Here is a 19788-nt window from a genome sequence, read left to right on the forward strand (position 1 = left end):
GATGCCAGTTTCACAGCACTATGGATATGGGGTTGGGGCCTCAGATTTGTCAAATGGGTTTATGAGATCAAGGAGTAGAAGGAATATGAGGGCACCAAGAATGCGTTGGACAACCACTCTTCATGCCCGTTTTGTCCGTGCTGTAGAACTCCTTGGTGGCCATGAAAGTATCTCTCTCTCTCTCTCTCTCTCTCTCTCTCTAGTACTACTTGTTTTGCTAGATTTTCTTCTATTTTCTTAACCTGCAAGGATTTTCTTCTTGAAGTATTCTTTTAATAGCTGCTTGTGTTGTTGGGTTTTTAGGGGCTACTCCAAGGTCAGTTTTAGAGCTAATGGATGTCAAAGATCTAACTCTTGCTCATGTCAAGAGCCATTTACAGGTGCAGCTGAAAAACACTCATCTCTCTCTCTCTCTCTCTCTCTCTCTTTGTCTTCCCAAGTGCTGACTACTTTAGAGAGACAGAGAGACAGAGAGAGAGAAAAAGTAGCCATCATTTCTCAATAATAGAAGCAATTACTGAACTTACCAAACATCAACCTCGTGGGAAAAACAGCATTTTTCATTAAAGAAACCAAACAAATTCCAGAAAGCAAAGCATCTTATTTGTTTGTCTTTTTTTTGTTGATTGGGATTTTATTACATTTTCTCCCATCAAGAAATTGTTTTTTTACTTCTGTTTATTTATTGCTGTTTTCTTGTTTTATATTTGGTTTTGCTTGGCAGATGTATCGAACTGTCAAGAACACTGAGAAACCTGCAGCTTCCTCAGGTAATTCATATTGCCTTAGCCATCTTCCTCCCCTTTATTGCTTATTAATTCCCTGACTTCCGCTACAAGTTGTAATTATTAAAGATTCTCTCCATCGTTTTGCTTTATGCTATAAATATAAATGCAGACGTACATATATATATATATATATATATATATATATGCATGCACCAATAGAGGACATGTTTAATAAATATTAAAGCTTCCACATTTAAAGCTTTTGTAACTCTTGGTTCTTTTTCTGTGTGAGATGTAGAATATTAGTTCAAGTGTCAACATATATACATGTGATTAATTAAAATGCAATTTATAAGACGTAAGAGAACTCCAAATTAATTAAGTAAAAAGAATTCATTTGAATGCATATTACGATCTTAATTGACCTAATCTTTGGAGGCTTAATTGTATATATCAGATGGATCAGGAGATGAAGATTTCTTGAGCACAACACCAGCTCCACATCAAAACGACAACTGTTCAAAAAGGTAATTAACTCTGAATCTGTTTAAACTCAATTTTTAGAATATTAATTAAACTCGATTTGAAAAATTGATAATTTAACCTGGCATATATATGATTTAACATTAGAAGAAAATTTAAAGAACTGAATTGGAATAAAAAGAAGGCAAGAATCCACCACTTTTTAAATCAATTTCAAGTGATAAAAATTATTTTATTACATTAACCGCAACAGTTAAAAAATTGCATATACCACCTCCTATATATAATTAAGCTGATAATAACCCAAATGGCATTTGTGAAAATCCTTCCATGGGTCATACTGTCCTTTTAGTCTGAATAGTTCATTAGAATGTACACGTCCCCAGAAATGATAAAATTCATTATTCACTACAATAAAAAACAATGATTTTGTGACGTTTCAATAGTAGGGATTTTTTAAAACGTAACACCTAGGGGTGACATGCAAAAAAATAAAAAGGTCACTCCTTATACGAGTGACGTTTAACAAATGACATGTTGTCCTAGTGTGACCTGTCACTGTTTAAACGTCACTCTCAAGGGGTGACGTGCTGAAAGTGGGTCGCACGTCACCATGCAAAAATGAATGTAAATGAATGAATGAATTCACCATTAAATTTGTGAGTCTCATCTCTATCTTTATAAAGTAAATAAATGAATTCACCATTAAATTTGTAAGTCTACAAATCTAATGATTAATTTATATAAAAGATGGTTGAGAGAATGATGTGTAACATGTCTAGTCACGTCCCTTAGCCTACTTAAACAAGAAAATCTATAAAGACCTGAACATTATCGAGCCAAATCTTTTGGTTGATTCATGCATTTTTTTCTTTTTTTGTACTTGTTCATCTGTCCATATATGCATGTGTGTTCTTTGTGGACTTCTTGTTTTTCAGCTAAATATTATTGAAACCATCTTTTGAAACAAAGATTTTGGCAGTCACTACTGTTCTAGATAGTCTACTAACCATCTTATTACTTTCATCTTAAATAATTAAGCGTTAGTGCATGCTACCTAATTCATTGTCAAAACACAGGGAAGCAACATGAGCTACATAAATGTAATACTTTAAAAGGGCAAGTCAATGTTATAATTAGAATGCTTTAAAATCACTTAGATAACCTAATTTCACTTAATATAAGTAATTAATATAGGACTTAAAACCCATGTAACGCCTTCACAATTCACCCACCCAATATGAGTCCTATACTTCTTTTGTCTTGGATATGATTATTAATTTGTCCTTTTTATTCTTTTTGGCCAACAAATAATTCCAAATTTGTACATTGTTGTGTATGGATCAGCAGAGGTGGTATTCCAATACTATCTAAACTTTGATCATCAACCAATTAAGCAGTAAGACTTGAAATCAACAGCTAGCTATAGCCGACGATCGAGCTTGTCGCTGACTTAGCTAGGGTCCCTCAATTTGTTGTTGGAATGTGAGGGGGCAGTCTATAATATTATTTTAATTTGCTGAATACAGTGTTATGCTGATGTGGGTTGATGCCACAATGTAGCTATCTAGGTTTTCTAGCTAGTGTAAGGGTGTTTTTGTGATGAGTGTGAGGGTGAATGGGTAAGAAACTTACATGTTTTGTTTAGAGACTGTGTTGTGATGACAACTTTTTATTGCAATATTAATTATGAACTTTCTATGTAATGATATTATTTGGTTTGAGCACATGTTTTGTTGTAGTGATGCAACTTTTAATGGATCATGCAATGATGCAGTAAGAGCACAAATGTCCTAAAGGAATTGGCCAAAAAAAAAATTAAAAAAATTATCAACGACGACTTTAAATTGCCTTGCTAATATATATACCCATATCTGCAACGACTAACAGAAGTCATCGCAAATATATACACTTGTGTTACGAATCTCATATAACCAAAATTTTTAAATAAACCCCAATAAATTATTGGGGTATGGGTAAAGGGCTGAGAAATATAATTTCTTAGCGCATGCCCTTTGTGCCAAGAAAATGAACTCTTCCTTGCGAATGCCCCATGTGCTAGGAAGATGAACTCCTCTTGGCCTGGCGCATGCTCTTGTGCCAGCAATAATGCATCTTCCAGGGGGCATGTGCCAAGAAGAGTGCATCTTCCTAGCGCGTGCCATTAAAGCACATGAGCATGTGCCGTAAAATTTTAATTTTCCTGACGAATGAGCATATGACATTAAAGTTTTAATTTTGCTAGCGCATGGACATCGTTGCATATACAAAGAATATGCTAGGAAATGTTAGGATCATATTTCTTAGTATTTATTATGTGATTCCTAACATTTAAGAAAGCCACAAACACACCTTCCTTTTTCTTTTTTTCTTTTTTGTGGTGAAGTGATAATAGTTTTTAATTTTTAGCATATTTTGTCTAAGATGCTAGCTTCTCTTAATTTCTAAAATGGGACTCCTGCCACAGTACTAAACGCTGTTGAAGTGTGTGTTGATAGGCCCCCGTAAACAAGAATTCGTATCCTAAGAAACTACCCAAAAGCAAATATTTCTGTGTAGATAGAAGAAACAACCCCCCTCTCTTTCCCCCTTCCAATGAAAAACCAGCAACATTGAGCATTTCTAACCAATGTTCACTCTTGGACATGGCATTTTCCTTTTCCTTTTATGCTCTTTATATAAGCAAAGCATAATACATTATCTCTATATTGCACAATGTGCTTTGTGAATTTCTTTGTAAAACTCTTAAGTGCTTTTCTTCCCCCTTTTTAAATTTGCAGGAAGATGTGAACAAATACACATTTTGATTAAAAGGTTGGGAGATGCCTATGTTTTAGACGTAAATGGGATTGAGTTGGTGTGGATAGTGCCCAACACCACGTGCTACATTAATTCTTCTTCAATTCCTCGGTTGTGATTTCATATGTAATATAAATATAAAGACATAAAGAGTCCTAATTAAATGGTGCAGGTCTGCACGTGCAGCCAACTTTAAATACACTTGACCCCAACTATGACAACTTTTGCGTTTTAGCTTCCAATTAAATAAAGTTCAAAAAATTATGTTCAACTTGTACAAAGTTACAAACTGTCAAATTGTGACAACTTATTCCCTCCTAATTGTTTCCGTCCTTTTAGATCGAATGTCAGTCATCTTTAAGGAATAGCTCAATCAGTTTCAATCGGTTAAAAACCACACTTCATAAAGCAGAAGTCTCTAAATTGAATCTCCTTCCTCCCTTTTTCCCCCTTTTGTGAGCATGTCGAAAAAGTTTAAAAAAAAAAATGATCGCACATGACTTTTAGCCATCCTCTCAAAAATGCACCAGAGGGTAAAATGTTTAAAAAAATAAAAATTCTTTCTTTTTTATTAAAAAAAGAAGAAAGTTAAATACAATATTAAAAAAAAAAAAAAAAAAAAAAATGTGGCTCAATTAATACCACCCCAAATGGCGGAATGGGGTGACTGAAACAACCCTCAACACATTTGGGGTGGCTTAGTCACCCCAACACAGTCATAGGGGGTTGAGCCATTCCCTATTCTTTATTATTATTATTATTATTATTATTATTATATTTTCAATTCATTTTTAGGAATTTAGGTAGTTAAAAATCATGTGTGTTGCACGTAATTGGTCCTAATTAAAAGACAAAAAAGTTAACGGAGTGACTAATTTGCCACAATTTGATTATTAAAGGGTCGGATTGAATGTCACTTTTTAAACTTTAAAAGTTAAAAGGTAAAAGTGGTTATACTTTGAGCGGTTAAATCTAATTTTTCCAATCGAACATATAAAATATTATGAAAATTATTAAAAAACAGAAAACCAATATATATATATAAAGACACTCAATATGACCCTTTCATCCACCAGATCCATCATCTTCATCAATTAAGAAGTGTAATTTTGAACTCCTCCGACAGAAATGGGATCGGCCGGCCGGCAGCACACAGACTCTTTCATTCGCCGATGATGTATATATAGAGCTAGGCAGGAAGCCACTTGATCTCACCACACCAGCTGTTCCATTACAGCACGATTGACTCCACGTGATATATCATGTCACCTCCCGGAGACCAATCAATGCTTTATACGATGCATTAAATTAGCCAGCAATAACATATATCTACTTGAATTGAAGTGAGAAAAGAAAACAAAACTTCACAAACCCACATGCAGATGACACAACCAATGGCGACATGAGTCACATCACAGGAGGAGAAGAAGAAGAAGAAGGATCCCTCTCCATTTCTTCAAATGATCATAATATTCATAATACATATTTTCCATGATATTGATGGTGTATCTAATGATTCGTTTGGATTTAAATGCTTCAAAAATCGAGCCAATGGGCTGATTGGGCTCAATAGTTCAGCCTAGATTGGGCTAAAAGGGTCAAGCCAGCCATCTGGTATGCCACAAACTTAATTTGTATGATTTGTTTTCGTTCTTTGGCTGAAAATGCTTATATATATTACAAAAGTGGTCTTGAAATTTAGCACTATATATTTGCCTAAATGAGTTGTACGTGTGTCAGAGCATCACCAATGAGCTCTTTATTATGTGTTTTTAGCCAAAATTTAGAGAATAGTCTAGAAAGCTCTAATTTATCAAACTCTCCATCATTTCTCCCCAATTTAGTTTTTGTCAGAATCTCTCAACATATTTATGCTAGTTTTTCTTTGGAAAAACTTCATTTTTGACTCATGAATTATCACCCGTTTTGACATGCCCTCCTCAAACTTCAAAACCTCTCAATTTGGACATTGAAACTTTCAATTACAGTTAATTTGAACTACTCCGTCAGATTTTAAACGTTAAAAGTTAGACAATAACGTTTATACTCCTGACTTTTTTATAAAATTTCAAATTTACCCTTAATTTCAAATTAAAAATTAATATATATATTATAAAAAAAAAAATCACAAGGTGACCAATGGTTGGGCCACCGTGTGACCCATTTTTTTCAAAAAAATTTTCTTCAATATTTTTCTTTTTTAATAAAAAGAAAATTAAAGGGTAATTTTGTCTTTTTAGGGGTTTTAACGATAGAAATTGACGAAGAAGTTCAAATTGACTGCAATTAAAAGTTCAGGAATCCAAATTAAAAGGTTTTAAAATTTCAGAAAGTATATCAAAATAAGTGGTAATTCATGGGTCCAAAGTGAAGTTTCTTATTTTTCTTAAGTCATTCATTATTTTATTATTTTCATTGTTTTCTCTCTCCATATGTGAACTTAAAAGTCTTTTTTTTTTCTTATTTAATTAAAGTAAATTAATATTTAAATAGCTTAATATTTGGTGCTTGTAAAAAGTAATTTTTTTAACTAAAATTTAGCTAAATTTTAAAAAACTAATTAGTGATGTTCTTATGAACAAACATCCCTCATCATGTTAGGCTTTTAAAGAAGCAAATAGGGGGAGAGCACAGGAGAAGCCAAAGAAGTCTTCTCCAACTAATTAAACCCTTTCTTCAGTATTCCATGTGATGTGAGAGCTCAGTCACCACAACCAGTTTTTACATTTAAGTTTTAACTCTCTCTCTTCTCTCTTTTTGGGGCGGTGGCCCTTTGCCTCGGGCTAAGAGGGAAAAGGAACAAAAAGTCAAATAAAAACTTAAAATCCCAAATAAAGGCAAAGCAAAACCACCCATTTCACCATAAAGCAAGACATGAGGGGCTATCATCGTAGCCAACTAGGGCTTCTTTTTTTGTGTCAAAAAAGATGGTTGGAATTGTTGCAGAAAAGCTTTTCTTTCTCCTCTACTCTCTTTCAATCATAAAGCAATCGATTGCTAAATCATTTCTCACTCATCTCTTTTGTACTACCTCTTACTATTCCCTTGGAATCTGCGCATTTCTTTGTGTGTGTGAAAGAGAAAGAGAGTAACACAACTGGAAATAGAAGCACTGATTGAACTGGAAATGGATTTGAGTACACTGTAGGCACAAAGTAAACATCTTGAGTTGCTTTGATTGTCTTCTTTTGGTGGTCTGCTAGAAAATGTCTTTTTTTTTTTTTTTTTTTCTTTTTATATATATATATATATATATATATATAGAAAGGAAAAGGGAAAAAGAGAATGTGTTAGCAAAAGAGACCCTTTTTCTTTGGTAAAGCCATTATATAATATGGATGCATTTGCTTGATAAAAATAAATTCAAGTGAAACAAGAGCACTCGTATCCACTGTAGTAAATATGTTTTCTATTTTAGTTATCAACTTTTTCAAATTACTTACATTCGATTCTGTGTTTTAGCTATTGAATTTTACTATTCTATTTTTAAAATTTTTTCTCAAGATTTTTTTTTAATATGGAGATGAGAGAGAATGTTAGAGATTAAAAAAATACTTGGGTTTACATTTGGTGAGTAACAATGGTGAGAGGTGAGCATTGTAGCAGCTCGCCAAATATTTTTCCAAATTACTGAGGCGAATGTAGCATTTTCCTCACATTTTACCATCTTGGCCGGCCATAATAACATTAATTTTTATCTGAACTATTCAATTTTTTTTTTTGAGAACTTTCAATAGACCATTTCAAAGAAATAACTTAAATAGTTAATTACTAAGGAAAGCTTTCCTGTTTTGGACTGTTGCTTGATTGTTCCAAAAATTAGTCATGTTAATTTAGCAACTACAAGAAAATAAATATATGCCCAAATAAACCCTTGACCAAGGCCAAATAATTTATTTTCCATCTTTAACTACCGGACATTAATGGGGGAGTCCTATTTATGTAATAGTCTATCATGAGGAAGACATCATAATTCAATTCAGGCAATTTCTAATCAAAGTTATCTTGTCATCAACATGCATATCTTTAAAGTAAGTAGGAAAAATAGTTGTTTAGACAAAAAGAAATAATATGAAAAAGAGTTGTCTTGGGTCCAATTTTGTTGAGATTGTGACATTTATCTCGTAACAAGACATAAGTAACACGTGTCCCACTCTTCAGGTATAGTTTCAACCGGAATTGGACCTAAATCGAATTAAGTGAAAAATATTCTTATCCTAAAAACTTAAGCTTATAATAAGAATATGTAAATTTAATTATTTATAATACTTTAACAGTATCTAACATGATTTTTCTGTATTAAAATATCAGTGGTTGTTACCGAAATTATGCCACATTACTTCTTTGAGATAAACAATATTTTAATGATATAATAGTGGAGACAATTCACATTATATTTGTGAAAACTCATGTCTAATATTTCTGAGCTATGAACTGTTACCTAAAGCTCATTACATAAACTAGTTATGTGATAATTCACTTAGTAAGTCATGGACTTACACAGTTACTTTCCCTCCACCTCCCAAATACTTAAGTGTTTTGTGGTTTAGCAAGTTTTCGGATCATAGAGTGTGAAAATTCCTAGGATGCAGACGCCAAGTGAATCACTTGCATTATGATCAGGTTTGGGTAGATATTCGTTTGATGTTTATAGAATGTTGTTGGAAGCTCAAAGTCTGTAATTTATGATACATATTTCCATTCATGGATAAGTATACTTGTAGCAATCTCAGATCTTGTATTTTCGATTTTTGCATGTTCTTACTTTGATTAGTTAATTGGTCCGTAGATATTACCAGTAGTACTCTCCAAGTTGATCAAATTTAATCAATGGTAAATTTGAGAGCGTTACAACCTCTGTAGCATAAGAATGTTTTCATTGGCTAAAGATATCTCACATAAGTTTTGGTGTTTTCATATTGATATCCTACCGATTACTACTGATGGATAACTTGGAGTAGGGATTTTGTTTAGTCTATTCGTACGGACTCAAGAATAGGTTTATGGGTAAGGCGTTTTAGTTTTTGTTGAACTCTTTTCGTTGTGTGCAATCCAAGGACTCGCGTATTCATGTAGTGTTGGTACTTAGCCTTTTGCTTTTATTTATTTATTATTTATTATTTATAGATGATGAGTGGCACTTGTTAACATGGATTGTCATTGGATTGCTGATGCGGTTATTGACGTACGTGTTATATAAGATATGCGTGGCTAGATGACAAACTGTTAACTTTGACGGTAAAGTAACAGTATGACTTATTTATAATATAGGCAAAACATAATGATTTTATTCTTAAAATTAGAAACCCATCGACTAAATCAAAATTTGATGAAAACCTAAGGGATAAATATGATTTTTTCCAATAATTATTGGCAAAGTACTGAAAATCAAAAATCAAAAAGCTCAACTATATATCAAAATAAAGAGTAATGTTAGGAATCATCTTTTTATCCTTCTAAAGTTGATGTGGCTTTTAAAATCACCATTGAATCAAAATTCAACTATAATTCATCTAAAAGTCAGTAGTGACTTTAAAAACCACATCAACTTTAGGAGGATAAAAAGATGATTCTTAGCATTACTCAAAAATAAAGAGCTAATTAAAATTATGTAATACCTATCCAAAATTAAATATTATAGAGGAAAATTGACCTTAAACAAATAAGAGAGAAAACGAAATTCAGATAACAAAGTGGATAAGAATCAATGTAATTCTTAGGGGTGAAATTAATGCGGGCGGTTATTAACGGCCCGCTAACCACTAATCGTACTAACTACTACCGCTTTTAAAGGCGATTAGGAAAAATTGTTATGGTTAGCGGTTTTAGATTTTGAAAAAACTGCTAACCGCATATATATATATATATATATGAAACAATGTCGTATGTAGTAGGTTATTATTATATTACCATATAAATGACATCGTTTTGTTTTTTGTTTCTAATTTTTTTTTAAAAAATTTCTTTTAAAAATTGATTAGCGGTTATTAGGGTTATTAGCCGCTGACTACCAGTTAACCATCTAGGCAGTTAGCGAAGACAGTTAGTAAATTTTACTAACTGCCTTTTCACCCCTAGACTACTAATTCTAATCCTGATGTCCTAAAGCCCATGGTAAACTCTAACATTTAATTAGCCTATTATATAATTCCAATGGTTTCTTCTTGATTTTCTAACCCAACTCATGTGAGATAATTATTTTAAAGTGTCAATCAGATTGCATCTTTGTTTTAACTCAATTTATGTCACTCATGCATGTATTTATTTATTTTAACATGTCCATGTACAAGGAGGGAGGGGAAAAGGGTAAGAAGAATTGGATTTAGTGACCTACGCTTCATAAGGGGTGGTCCCCAACTAATTTTTTCATCTAATTAAACTCAAATAAATCTCCAGAACTTCCATCATGGTGTTTATATATACTCTACAACAGTTATGAGAAAAAGAAATTAATATTTAATATATATACAGAATAGGATCATCTCTATTTTATTGTTATGATTTAAAGTTTACACATTTAACGATATATATGATGCTACATTATTTTTTCTTCAGTGTCTAATAGTTCTTTTGATTGTATTTCATGTCAATTTGGTAAACAACCGGCTTTGCCATTTAATAATAGTGAGTCTCATGCTAGTACTTCTTTTGATTTAATTCATTTTGATGTTTGGAGACCTTCTCCTGTTGCTAGTATGAGTGGTTCACGTTATTTTATGATTTTTGTTGATGATTTCTCTCGTTACACTTGAGTATTTTTAATGAAATCTCGTTCTGAATTATTGGATATTTATCATACTTTTGTCAAAATGGTTGAAACCCAATTTTCAAAACTCATCAAAGCTTTTCGTTCTGATAATGCTTTAAAATATACTTAGCATGATTTTCAAGCCATTCTCAAACATTATGGCATTGTTCCTCACTTGTCGTGTCTAGGCACCTCACAAGAAAATGGTCAAGTTGAACATAAACTTAGGCACATTTTAGACATTGTCCGTGCTCTTCTCATTTTCACATATGTTCCTACCTCGTTTGGGGTGATGCCACTCTCAAGGCTGTCTACACTATCAATAGGTTGCCTACCCCTATCCTTGATAATTGCACTCCTCACGAGCGGTTGTTTGGCTCTATCTCTTCATATCACCATCTTTGTGTCTTTGGTTCTACCTGTTTTGTTTTACTCTAGCCTCATGAGTGCACCAAACTTGAGCCTCGTTCTCGGTTGTGTTGTTTTCTTGGACGTGGAGTGGAACAAAAGGGCTACTAGTGTTATGATCCTGTGTCTCGTCATCTTCGCATCTCCCGTCATGTAATTTTTTAGGAGCATCGACTATTCCACGAAATTGAAAAATTCAGCATGCCATCCTTCCCTCTCTTTACTACCCTTCTTGAGATTCCTCTTTCTTTAACTCCCACTAGCAATGTCTTGCTAGAGTCTCTCTTGCTCGAACAGTAGTCATTAGATGCCCTTTACACCATTTCATTTGCGTCCCGAGGTTCTATTCCATCCGAGGATCCGGTCTGCACTCCACCACTTGACATTCGCCGATCCACCCGAGTAAGATCTCTCCCATCCCATTTACAAGATTTTCATTGCTTTCATGCCTTAGCTACCTTGCATGAGCTCCACTCCTTTCGTAAGGCCTCCACTAATCCTCTTTGGCAGGTTGCGATGAAAGAGGAACTTGATGCTTTACACAAGAACAATACATGAGATCTGGTTGACTTACCTCTTGGAAAATCTGTGGTTGGGTGTAAGTGGGTTTACAAAATCAAGACTTGTTCCAATGGTACTGTTGACAGGTACAAGGCGCGACTTGTGACCAGAGGTTTTACTCAGGAATATGGTGTGGATTATGAGGAGACTTTTGCTCCAGTTACTTGCCTATCTTCTTTGCGTGTTCTGTTGGCTGTTGTAGCCTCTCGACATTGGTCACTTTGTCAAATGGATGTAAAAAATGCATTCTTTAATGGTGATTTAAGTGAAGAAGTCATATGCAGCCACCTCATGGATTATCTCATCCTACAAACAAGGTTTGTCATCTTCTTCGAGTTTAGCGCTACTATCTCTCACCTTGGCTACTCCATCAGCTCTTATGATTTAGCCGTGTTTATTCGCCGCACAGACCAGGGTATCATACTTCTTCTACTATATGTTGATGACATGATTATCACTAGAGATGATATCACTGATATTCAGGAACTTAAACAGTTTCTCAGTCAGCACTTTGAAATGAAAGATCTTGGCCCTCTCAGCTATTTTCTTGGTCTTGAGATCTCCTCTTCTTTTGATGGTTATTATTTGACATAGGCCAAGCATCTATTTGATCTGCTTTCCCGAGCCAATCTCACAGACAGTAAGATTGTCGACACAGCGACTGAGCTTAATACTCGTCTCACTCCTCATGATGGTGAGCCTCTTCGCGATTTTACCTTATATCGGCATTTATTTGGCAGTCTTGTCTACCTTATTGTCACTCTACCTGATATCTAGTATGTTGTCTATCAGGTGAGTCAGTTTATGGATGCTCCTCACTCCACTCATTTCTTAGCTGTCCTCTGCATCCTTCGATACCTGAAGGGGACATTATTTCATGGGCTCTATTTCTCCTCTCAATCTCCTCTTCAGCTGCATGCATATACTGATGCTGATTGGGTGGGTAATCTGACAAATCGTCGCTCTACCACTAGTTATTGTTTCCTACTTGGCATCTCGCTTATCTCTTGGCGAAGTAAAAACAAACTGTTGTTGCTCGATCTAGCACCAAGGCAGAATATCGTGCTCTAGCTGACGGTACGGCGGAACTTCTTTGGTTGCAATGGCTGTTACAGGATATGAGTGTCTCTCTTTCTTCTGCTACTCCTGTATACTGTGACAACAAGGGTGCTATTCCAATTGCTTATAATGATGTTTTTCATGAATAGACCAAACATATTGAGATTGATTGTCATTTTGTCCGTCATCATCTTCTTCAGGGCTCACTGCAGCTTCATTCTGTCACGTCCTATGATCAGCTCGCGGACATCTTTACAAAGTCACATCCACCAGGGCGTTTTCGTGATCTTGTGTCCAACCTCAAGTTGGTCTCTCATACTCCACCTTGAGCTTGAGGAGGGCTGTTACGAATCTTATGTTAAGGGTTATTTACTTTGCTAGGTTTACTAGGTTTACCTTTCCTTATTCTACTAGGTCTGTATCATTTCCTTATTCTACTAGGTCTGTATGATTAGCCTATATATATAGGCCCCTTATGTACATTATACTGTGTGATTCAATATACAAGCTTATTCTAAACAAATTCGAGCCAACATTAATTTATGTATATCATTAGATGTACCAATTTTGAATCCTGACTATGAAATGGATATTAACCATTTCATTTTATGTACATCGTTAGATGCCATAACTTTAAATCTCGACCGTAAAATAACTAATATCCATTTCATTTTTTTTTTCTAAGCATCCAATTCATTTGAAATGAAAAGGATGTTAGGCTATTGGAGCATGGTTTGTTTTTTGTTTTTTTTGTTTTTAGGCTTAATCCAAGGAGACTTTAGGGTTTTGTACGGAAGTAATTGACACATTCTGCATTGACAGCATTGTTTCTCAAAAACTAGTGAAATTTTGCTGAAACTTTGTCCAGAGACGGAGCCAGCCTTGCAAATGGGCAGGGGCTCATGTCTAAAAAATTTAGTTGGTAATGGCCAATTTGCAAAAAATTTAACTATAAATTTTATTTTATTTTTATTTATTTATTTTTTAATTTTTTTACCTTAGAAATTTTTTTTTCTTGTCATTTGGGGGGGCGGGCCTGCCAGTCCCCCCCTTCCTCCATCCCTGACTCTGTGGATGTAGCCCTTAGTGATGAACCAGGTAAATCTCTAAAATTTTTATTGCTTGTTTTTGCTTTCTTCTCATTTTTCGCATATCACCGATTCTAAATTAGATTTTCTAACAGATAATCCTTGTCAGTACTCCACGAAAGACATTATAAAAGGCATCTTTAATTTATGTAAAATTCTTTAATGGTTCCTGTGAAACATTATGCACTGGAAAACAATTTGAATCAGGAATATATTTGGTTAAAGCAAGGGAATAAGAGAGGAGGCCGAGAGACATTAGAAGGCATTTAGCATCGGGAATTTGGAAAAGAAAGCTGCATATATCTACGTGTCGTGGAATTAATTCATATAAGCCTTTTAACAATATATTATGCTGACTTATATATATATATATAGATAGAGAGAGAGAGAGAGAGAGAGAGAGAGAGAGACAGCAAGTAGAAGGTAGTAGACGTTTGTCAAAAGTTACTTTTAAGACATGAGTGGCTTCTAATTGCTTTGAGGTTTCAATAATTCCATAAATGGGGCCAAATGTTAAGCCAATTGAAATCCCTACTACAGTTTTTCTATTATTTTACCAAGCCTACCGACATGAGGAATATAGATAGTACTTGACCAAATGGTGTGGATCGAATGTTAAATTCAACGGCCAAACAAGAAAAAAAAAATTAAGAAAAATAATCTTGATTTATTTTCTCTCATGTTAATTAATGACTCCACAAAACTCGATCTAGCTCTTTGACTCAAACTCCTAGATGATCTCTCCTTTCTCCCCTTTCTCTTCCTCTCCCTCACCTTACTCTCCCTATTGGCGGTCGGAAGTAGATCGAGATCGGTGGAATGGAATGTATAGGGTTCTCCAAGGTTTTAAAAGACTCTCCCCTAAAATTTGGAGATCCATTTAGAAGTATTATTTTTGCATAAAGGACGTTCTCGTTTGAACGACTTGTGTCATGTTCGAACGATATTTACAAATTATTTAATTGTGGCATGATGGCATCCTATGCGGCATGTTCAATTGAGTTGTCTCGTTTGAATAAGACATGATCCAAAACTCCTAAGTGTTACGAACTCTTATTTCCTTTGTTTTCATAATTATTAGTCTAATACCCGTACTTATTATTACCTTTACTTTACATACTTACTAACCTAAATTTTGTTTGTATTTTTTATTACGTTTTGTTTAAATTCGGGGTTTGCTATGTATTTGAGTGAGGTATTACATTAAATGAGCCCAAGTTTAGTGCGATCTACCTTAGTTTCTCATTCAGCTCGGGCTAGTTACCAATGTACCCCTTCGAGTGAAAATTTGGTGGTTTTCGAAATTCAGATTTTGAATTTCGCCTTGGCCTGAGTCATAAACCAAAATCTTTACCGATCTCGAGTTGGGGCATGCTGGGAGCTGAGCAAGCGGCTCAAGTCGGCTAAAAAATAACGAGTTGGGGCGATATCAGCGGGCGGGAAATGCCCAACCCTAGAAAATTTTATTTCAGATTGTTTAATATATACATATATGCAACTTGAAATAATAAGATTTGGACATGGGGCCTTGCAACTCGGAGGGCAGGTTAGCATCATCAATCATCTTAATTGTTGTGACCTAGAGGGTTGTGCTCGACGATATATGTTTAATGTACATCCACTGAATGCATTAAAGAAAGCAAAGAAAAAGATGAATTTCCTGGAATAAGAAAAAGGGATTTCTGTGTTGTTTTTATCATGTGATGTGGCCTTGAGCTTTGAAATTCATCAAGGTTGTAGTCAATGAGGGTGCAGAGTTGGTCATGTGGGGGATGGCATAATATATACGCCAAATCATAGAAAATGTTGAGAGAGAGAGAGAGAGAGGATTAGAAGGGAATATTTGGGAGAGGATGAAAAGGAATAAGAAACTTACAAAGGTATGTGGAATTAGGGTTTACGATGACAGCCATATGAAAGCAAACAAACAACCCTTTAGGGCTCGAGCACACATTCAGGTCAATGGGTCCACCTAATTAATCAATATTTCTTGACTATTACACCCACTCTTTTTATTCATTTGTTAAATAGAATTAATGCTACAATCACCTCCAAGCTCACTGGCTTTTCATGACAGCTAAGTTTTGTGCTGACATGTGTCACAAGATAATGTTTCCCTCCATATATGGGATTTAATTAGATAATCATCTTTTTGTTCCACGATAATACAAAATAGAAAGTGCGAAAGATTATATAATTTTCTCTGCACATAATTAATAATAGAGGAAACTTAACTTTTATCACATTTGTAAGAGTTTAACTTATATCAGGATGAGCCTTAAAACCTCATTTTAACAGCTCTCAATCAATAACTAACATATAAGCAAAATCATAAAAAGTGCACAAAAATAACTTGGACCAAAATACACTAGGTTTGAGCTCATTTGAACTCAAAGTGAGAAAGAGATTCAGAGAAAACACCTAGCCACCCAGTCGTGGGTAGGTCTGGCCGTGACCCAGCCATGAGTCACCTTCTCTAGCGCTGTGAGTCACCCTTTTCGGCCTTTAGGATGATAAAATCTCTAAAGGATTAATCTTTCACTTCTAGGTTTTAGTTTTGAATTCGAAAATGAGTTTTGAGGCATTAGAAACAAGTTTTGAAGCATTATAAACTGATTTTGAGGCGGGTCACGGCTAGCCAGACCCAGCCAGAAGAGGCATTAGAAAAAGGTTTTGAGGCAGGTCATGGCCGGCCAGACCCATGGGTCATGCCAACCACGCCAGACCCACGGCGTCGTGGGTCTCGCCAGACCCACAGCATGGGTATCGTTGGGTCTGGCTAGCCACGAGATTTAGGGTTCTCTTTCTCATTTTGATTTGGTATGGTTGTTTTCACTTTCATTTTTTGCATTTTTCTTAAATTGATGTTGTGTCACATGGTGATTAGATGCTGTAAAAGGGCTGGTTTACACTAGGACCTAATAGTAGGGGCTCTCCATTTCTAATTATCCCGTAAATTTAAAAACTCTCAATTTTTAGTGTATCTATCTTTTAATTTTTTGGGTGGCAAAATTCACAAAATCTCTCTTTTTTTTTTAGGTAAAAAAAAAGACCCTCAATCTTTGAAAAAAGTAGGGATATTTTTGAAATTTTGAAAGAATTAAAGAAAAATCCTAACGGATGCGTGCAGAGTGAAGTTGAAAAAAATTGAAAGATAGATACACTATTTATCTTAATTAGGGGGTAAGTTCAAAAGGAGCAACAATCAGGAGGGGGTTAATTAAGGGTCCGTTTAGGTTTATTGCGATTTCAAAAAGTATTATTTAAAAGTAACAATTTTAAAATGTGCGATTTGAAAATGTAATTTTAAAAACATGATTAAGCGTTTGGCATAATCATGGTTTGACTTGTAAAATTGCAATTTAGCCTTTAAAATTGTGTGTTTTCAAAAAAGCATGTATTTACTGGGATTTTGTTTAAAATTGTATTTTTTTTGTTTATGAAATCACAATCCTAAACATACTTTTTGTTTATACAATCTCAAATAATTCATTTTCTGGGATTTTGTTTAAAATTGTATTTTTTGTTTTTGAAATCGCAATCCCAAACGTATTTTAAGTGAAATTTTCCCTAATTAATTTGATGCAAACCCTTAAGTTCATAACTGATATATTCATTGAATTTCAAGAATAAATTGTATTGACAAAAGGCGTATTGATTTTCATTTTATATATGTTGATATCCCGTAGGCCGATTTCAAGTCACTTGAAAACTTATTTTTCCATCAAGTATATTTCTGAACATATATATATCAACTGGTATTTTAACATAAGATTACCCTAATTAATTTGATCAGGAAAACCTTGGGGATAATTTATAATAAGAAAATAAAACCAAAATCTAGAAATCAGAAAATACACAAAAACTATCCAAAATTAACAAACAAACAAATAAATAATTTTCACAAGGTCTCTCTCAAGCCATTCAATCTTCTTCTCAAGATCTTTGCCAAACAATATTTAAACATAATCATGTGGAGAAAAGATTAACCACCATCTTTTTCATTCTTAGCCATGAGAAAGTTTTTATCCTTATTGTTTTGCATTCTAAATATTATATATCTTTCCACCTGTTTTCGTCACATGACTGCAAGCTTATCTGACACAAGTTGCACCTTGAAATCTCCACTCATCTTCACAAACTCAAAGCAGCCCTAGAGGTCAAGAATCCTCCCCAACACACACATGTATAATATATACTATCAAGCTATGAAATATCATATAAATTAAGAAGAGTAATTATTTTTAGTATACTGGGATGACGTGGTAGTGAAAATCAACTCTTAATTGGGGTTTTTTTTTTTTTTTTTTTTTTCATTTTTCTTTTACAATTGTTGATAGACTTGACTGGTTGGCTATAAGCTCAATCTCCAGCCTGATTATTCCTATCACCAACACCATTCTTGTTGAAATTCAATATTGGGTTGATGAGCATATTATGAATCTTATGGAATCCTTTATGGCTTGAATTGTCACCCTTTAAGGCTTACTTTCAAGGATCGTGTTAGTTATAAGGCGGGTTGTTTTTGTCTATCACTATATATATATAGGACAAACAAGCTCAAATACAATTCTTGATGTAGAAGTGAAAGTGTGCAAGGTTAGATTTCATCATAGTTAGAAGCAAATCCTTAAATTTATAAAAGGCTCCTTCAATCTATAAGTGAGATAAATTAAGAGAAGAAAAAAATGTAAAGGGAAAACTTCACTTATACCCCATGTATAAGCGGTTTTGCAATTAATATTACCTTGAAGTTTGAAAATTTGCAATGTCATTTTCCAAAATGTTCTCTTTTTTTATTAAAAAAAAAGGGTTGAACTCACCCACACGTACACATGCAGCCATGACCTCGGACCTTGCTTATTATTATTATTATTATTATTATTATTATTTAAAAAAAAAAAAGAGAATTACATGATAAACTACATAGGACCTTACTTTAATTCTAGGATTCTTGGATGTAATTGGTCATGATTTCTCAACTTCATAATAGATAGGAAATAGGATAGCTGACCCCCTTCCACTAGTAGCTAGTGGGAATAACATGAGGGAACTTGCTCCTAAGCCAATATAAACTTTATAGCTACGGAGGTTAAGTGAAGTTTTTCAAGATTTAAAAGATAAATTAACTTTATGTTTGCCCCCATAGTCTATCCTACATCACTCCCTTCTCCAACTTTTTGGATAAATTGGAAAATTTAAGGGCATGGCCTAGCTTTGTATTTTGTTTACACAAGACTCAAGGTGGGATTGTCATATCAACAATTGACAATATATACGTGGCATTTCCAACTTGTTTCATGTGAACCACTCATACACAACACAAATTATCAACATCTAATGTAGAACAAGACTTGCATCTTATGTGCACAAAACACAAGATATGATTGTCATATCAGCAATCGAAGGCATGTGACACCCCGTATTTCAATCAACGTGGTAAATTTTTGGAATGCTTAAAAAAAACAAAAGAAAAAAAAAACCATCAAATCATTTAATTAAAAGTAGTATATAGAACACAATAATCATGGCATGAGCATATATAACAAATTGGATTTTGAGATCCTCACCCCAAGCCCTCCTAGATTTGTATATCCTCTAACTATTTCCTCCAGCTTACAATATGCCCGTGCAATAAGGCCATAAAGCACTATTCTTAGGCCTTTAACTACAAAAAAGTCCACATTTTGCAGTCATCATGTAATCTAATTGGTCACAGCACCATGTCAATATATATATATATATATATATTATTTTGTTTTCACGTGAGAGAAAAATAATTATAGAAAAGCCCCTCTTTCTCTCTCATGTATTTTTTAACCCGTCGGCTCCGGGGAAATAAAACAAATGGCGTAGCCTAATAAATATTTGTAGTTTTGCGTGTATTGACTATGGAGAAAAGGAAAGGGAGTGA

The 19788-nt window shown here is 34.1% G+C and overlaps 1 protein-coding gene across 2 annotated transcripts; it reads left to right on the forward strand.

Moving 5' to 3' along the window:
* On the forward strand, positions 1 to 4207 carry LOC132184885 (transcription repressor KAN1-like). 2 transcript variants are annotated; one of them, XM_059598671.1, is made up of 5 exons: positions 1 to 167; positions 304 to 380; positions 725 to 770; positions 1186 to 1255; positions 3992 to 4207. In XM_059598671.1, exons 1-5 carry the CDS (start codon positions 2 to 4, stop codon positions 3999 to 4001), a joined length of 369 nt encoding a protein of 122 aa, XP_059454654.1. In that variant the 5' UTR covers position 1; the 3' UTR covers positions 4002 to 4207. The 2 variants fall into 2 exon arrangements, with proteins under 2 accessions (XP_059454654.1, XP_059454653.1); XM_059598670.1 differs by lacking the exon at positions 3992 to 4207 and adding an exon at positions 2562 to 2938.
* The last annotated feature ends 15581 nt before the right edge of the window (positions 4208 to 19788 follow it).

Source organism: Corylus avellana, chromosome ca6, assembly GCF_901000735.1.
Source record: "Corylus avellana chromosome ca6, CavTom2PMs-1.0".
In the NCBI taxonomy this organism is placed as follows: Eukaryota; Viridiplantae; Streptophyta; class Magnoliopsida; order Fagales; family Betulaceae; genus Corylus; species Corylus avellana.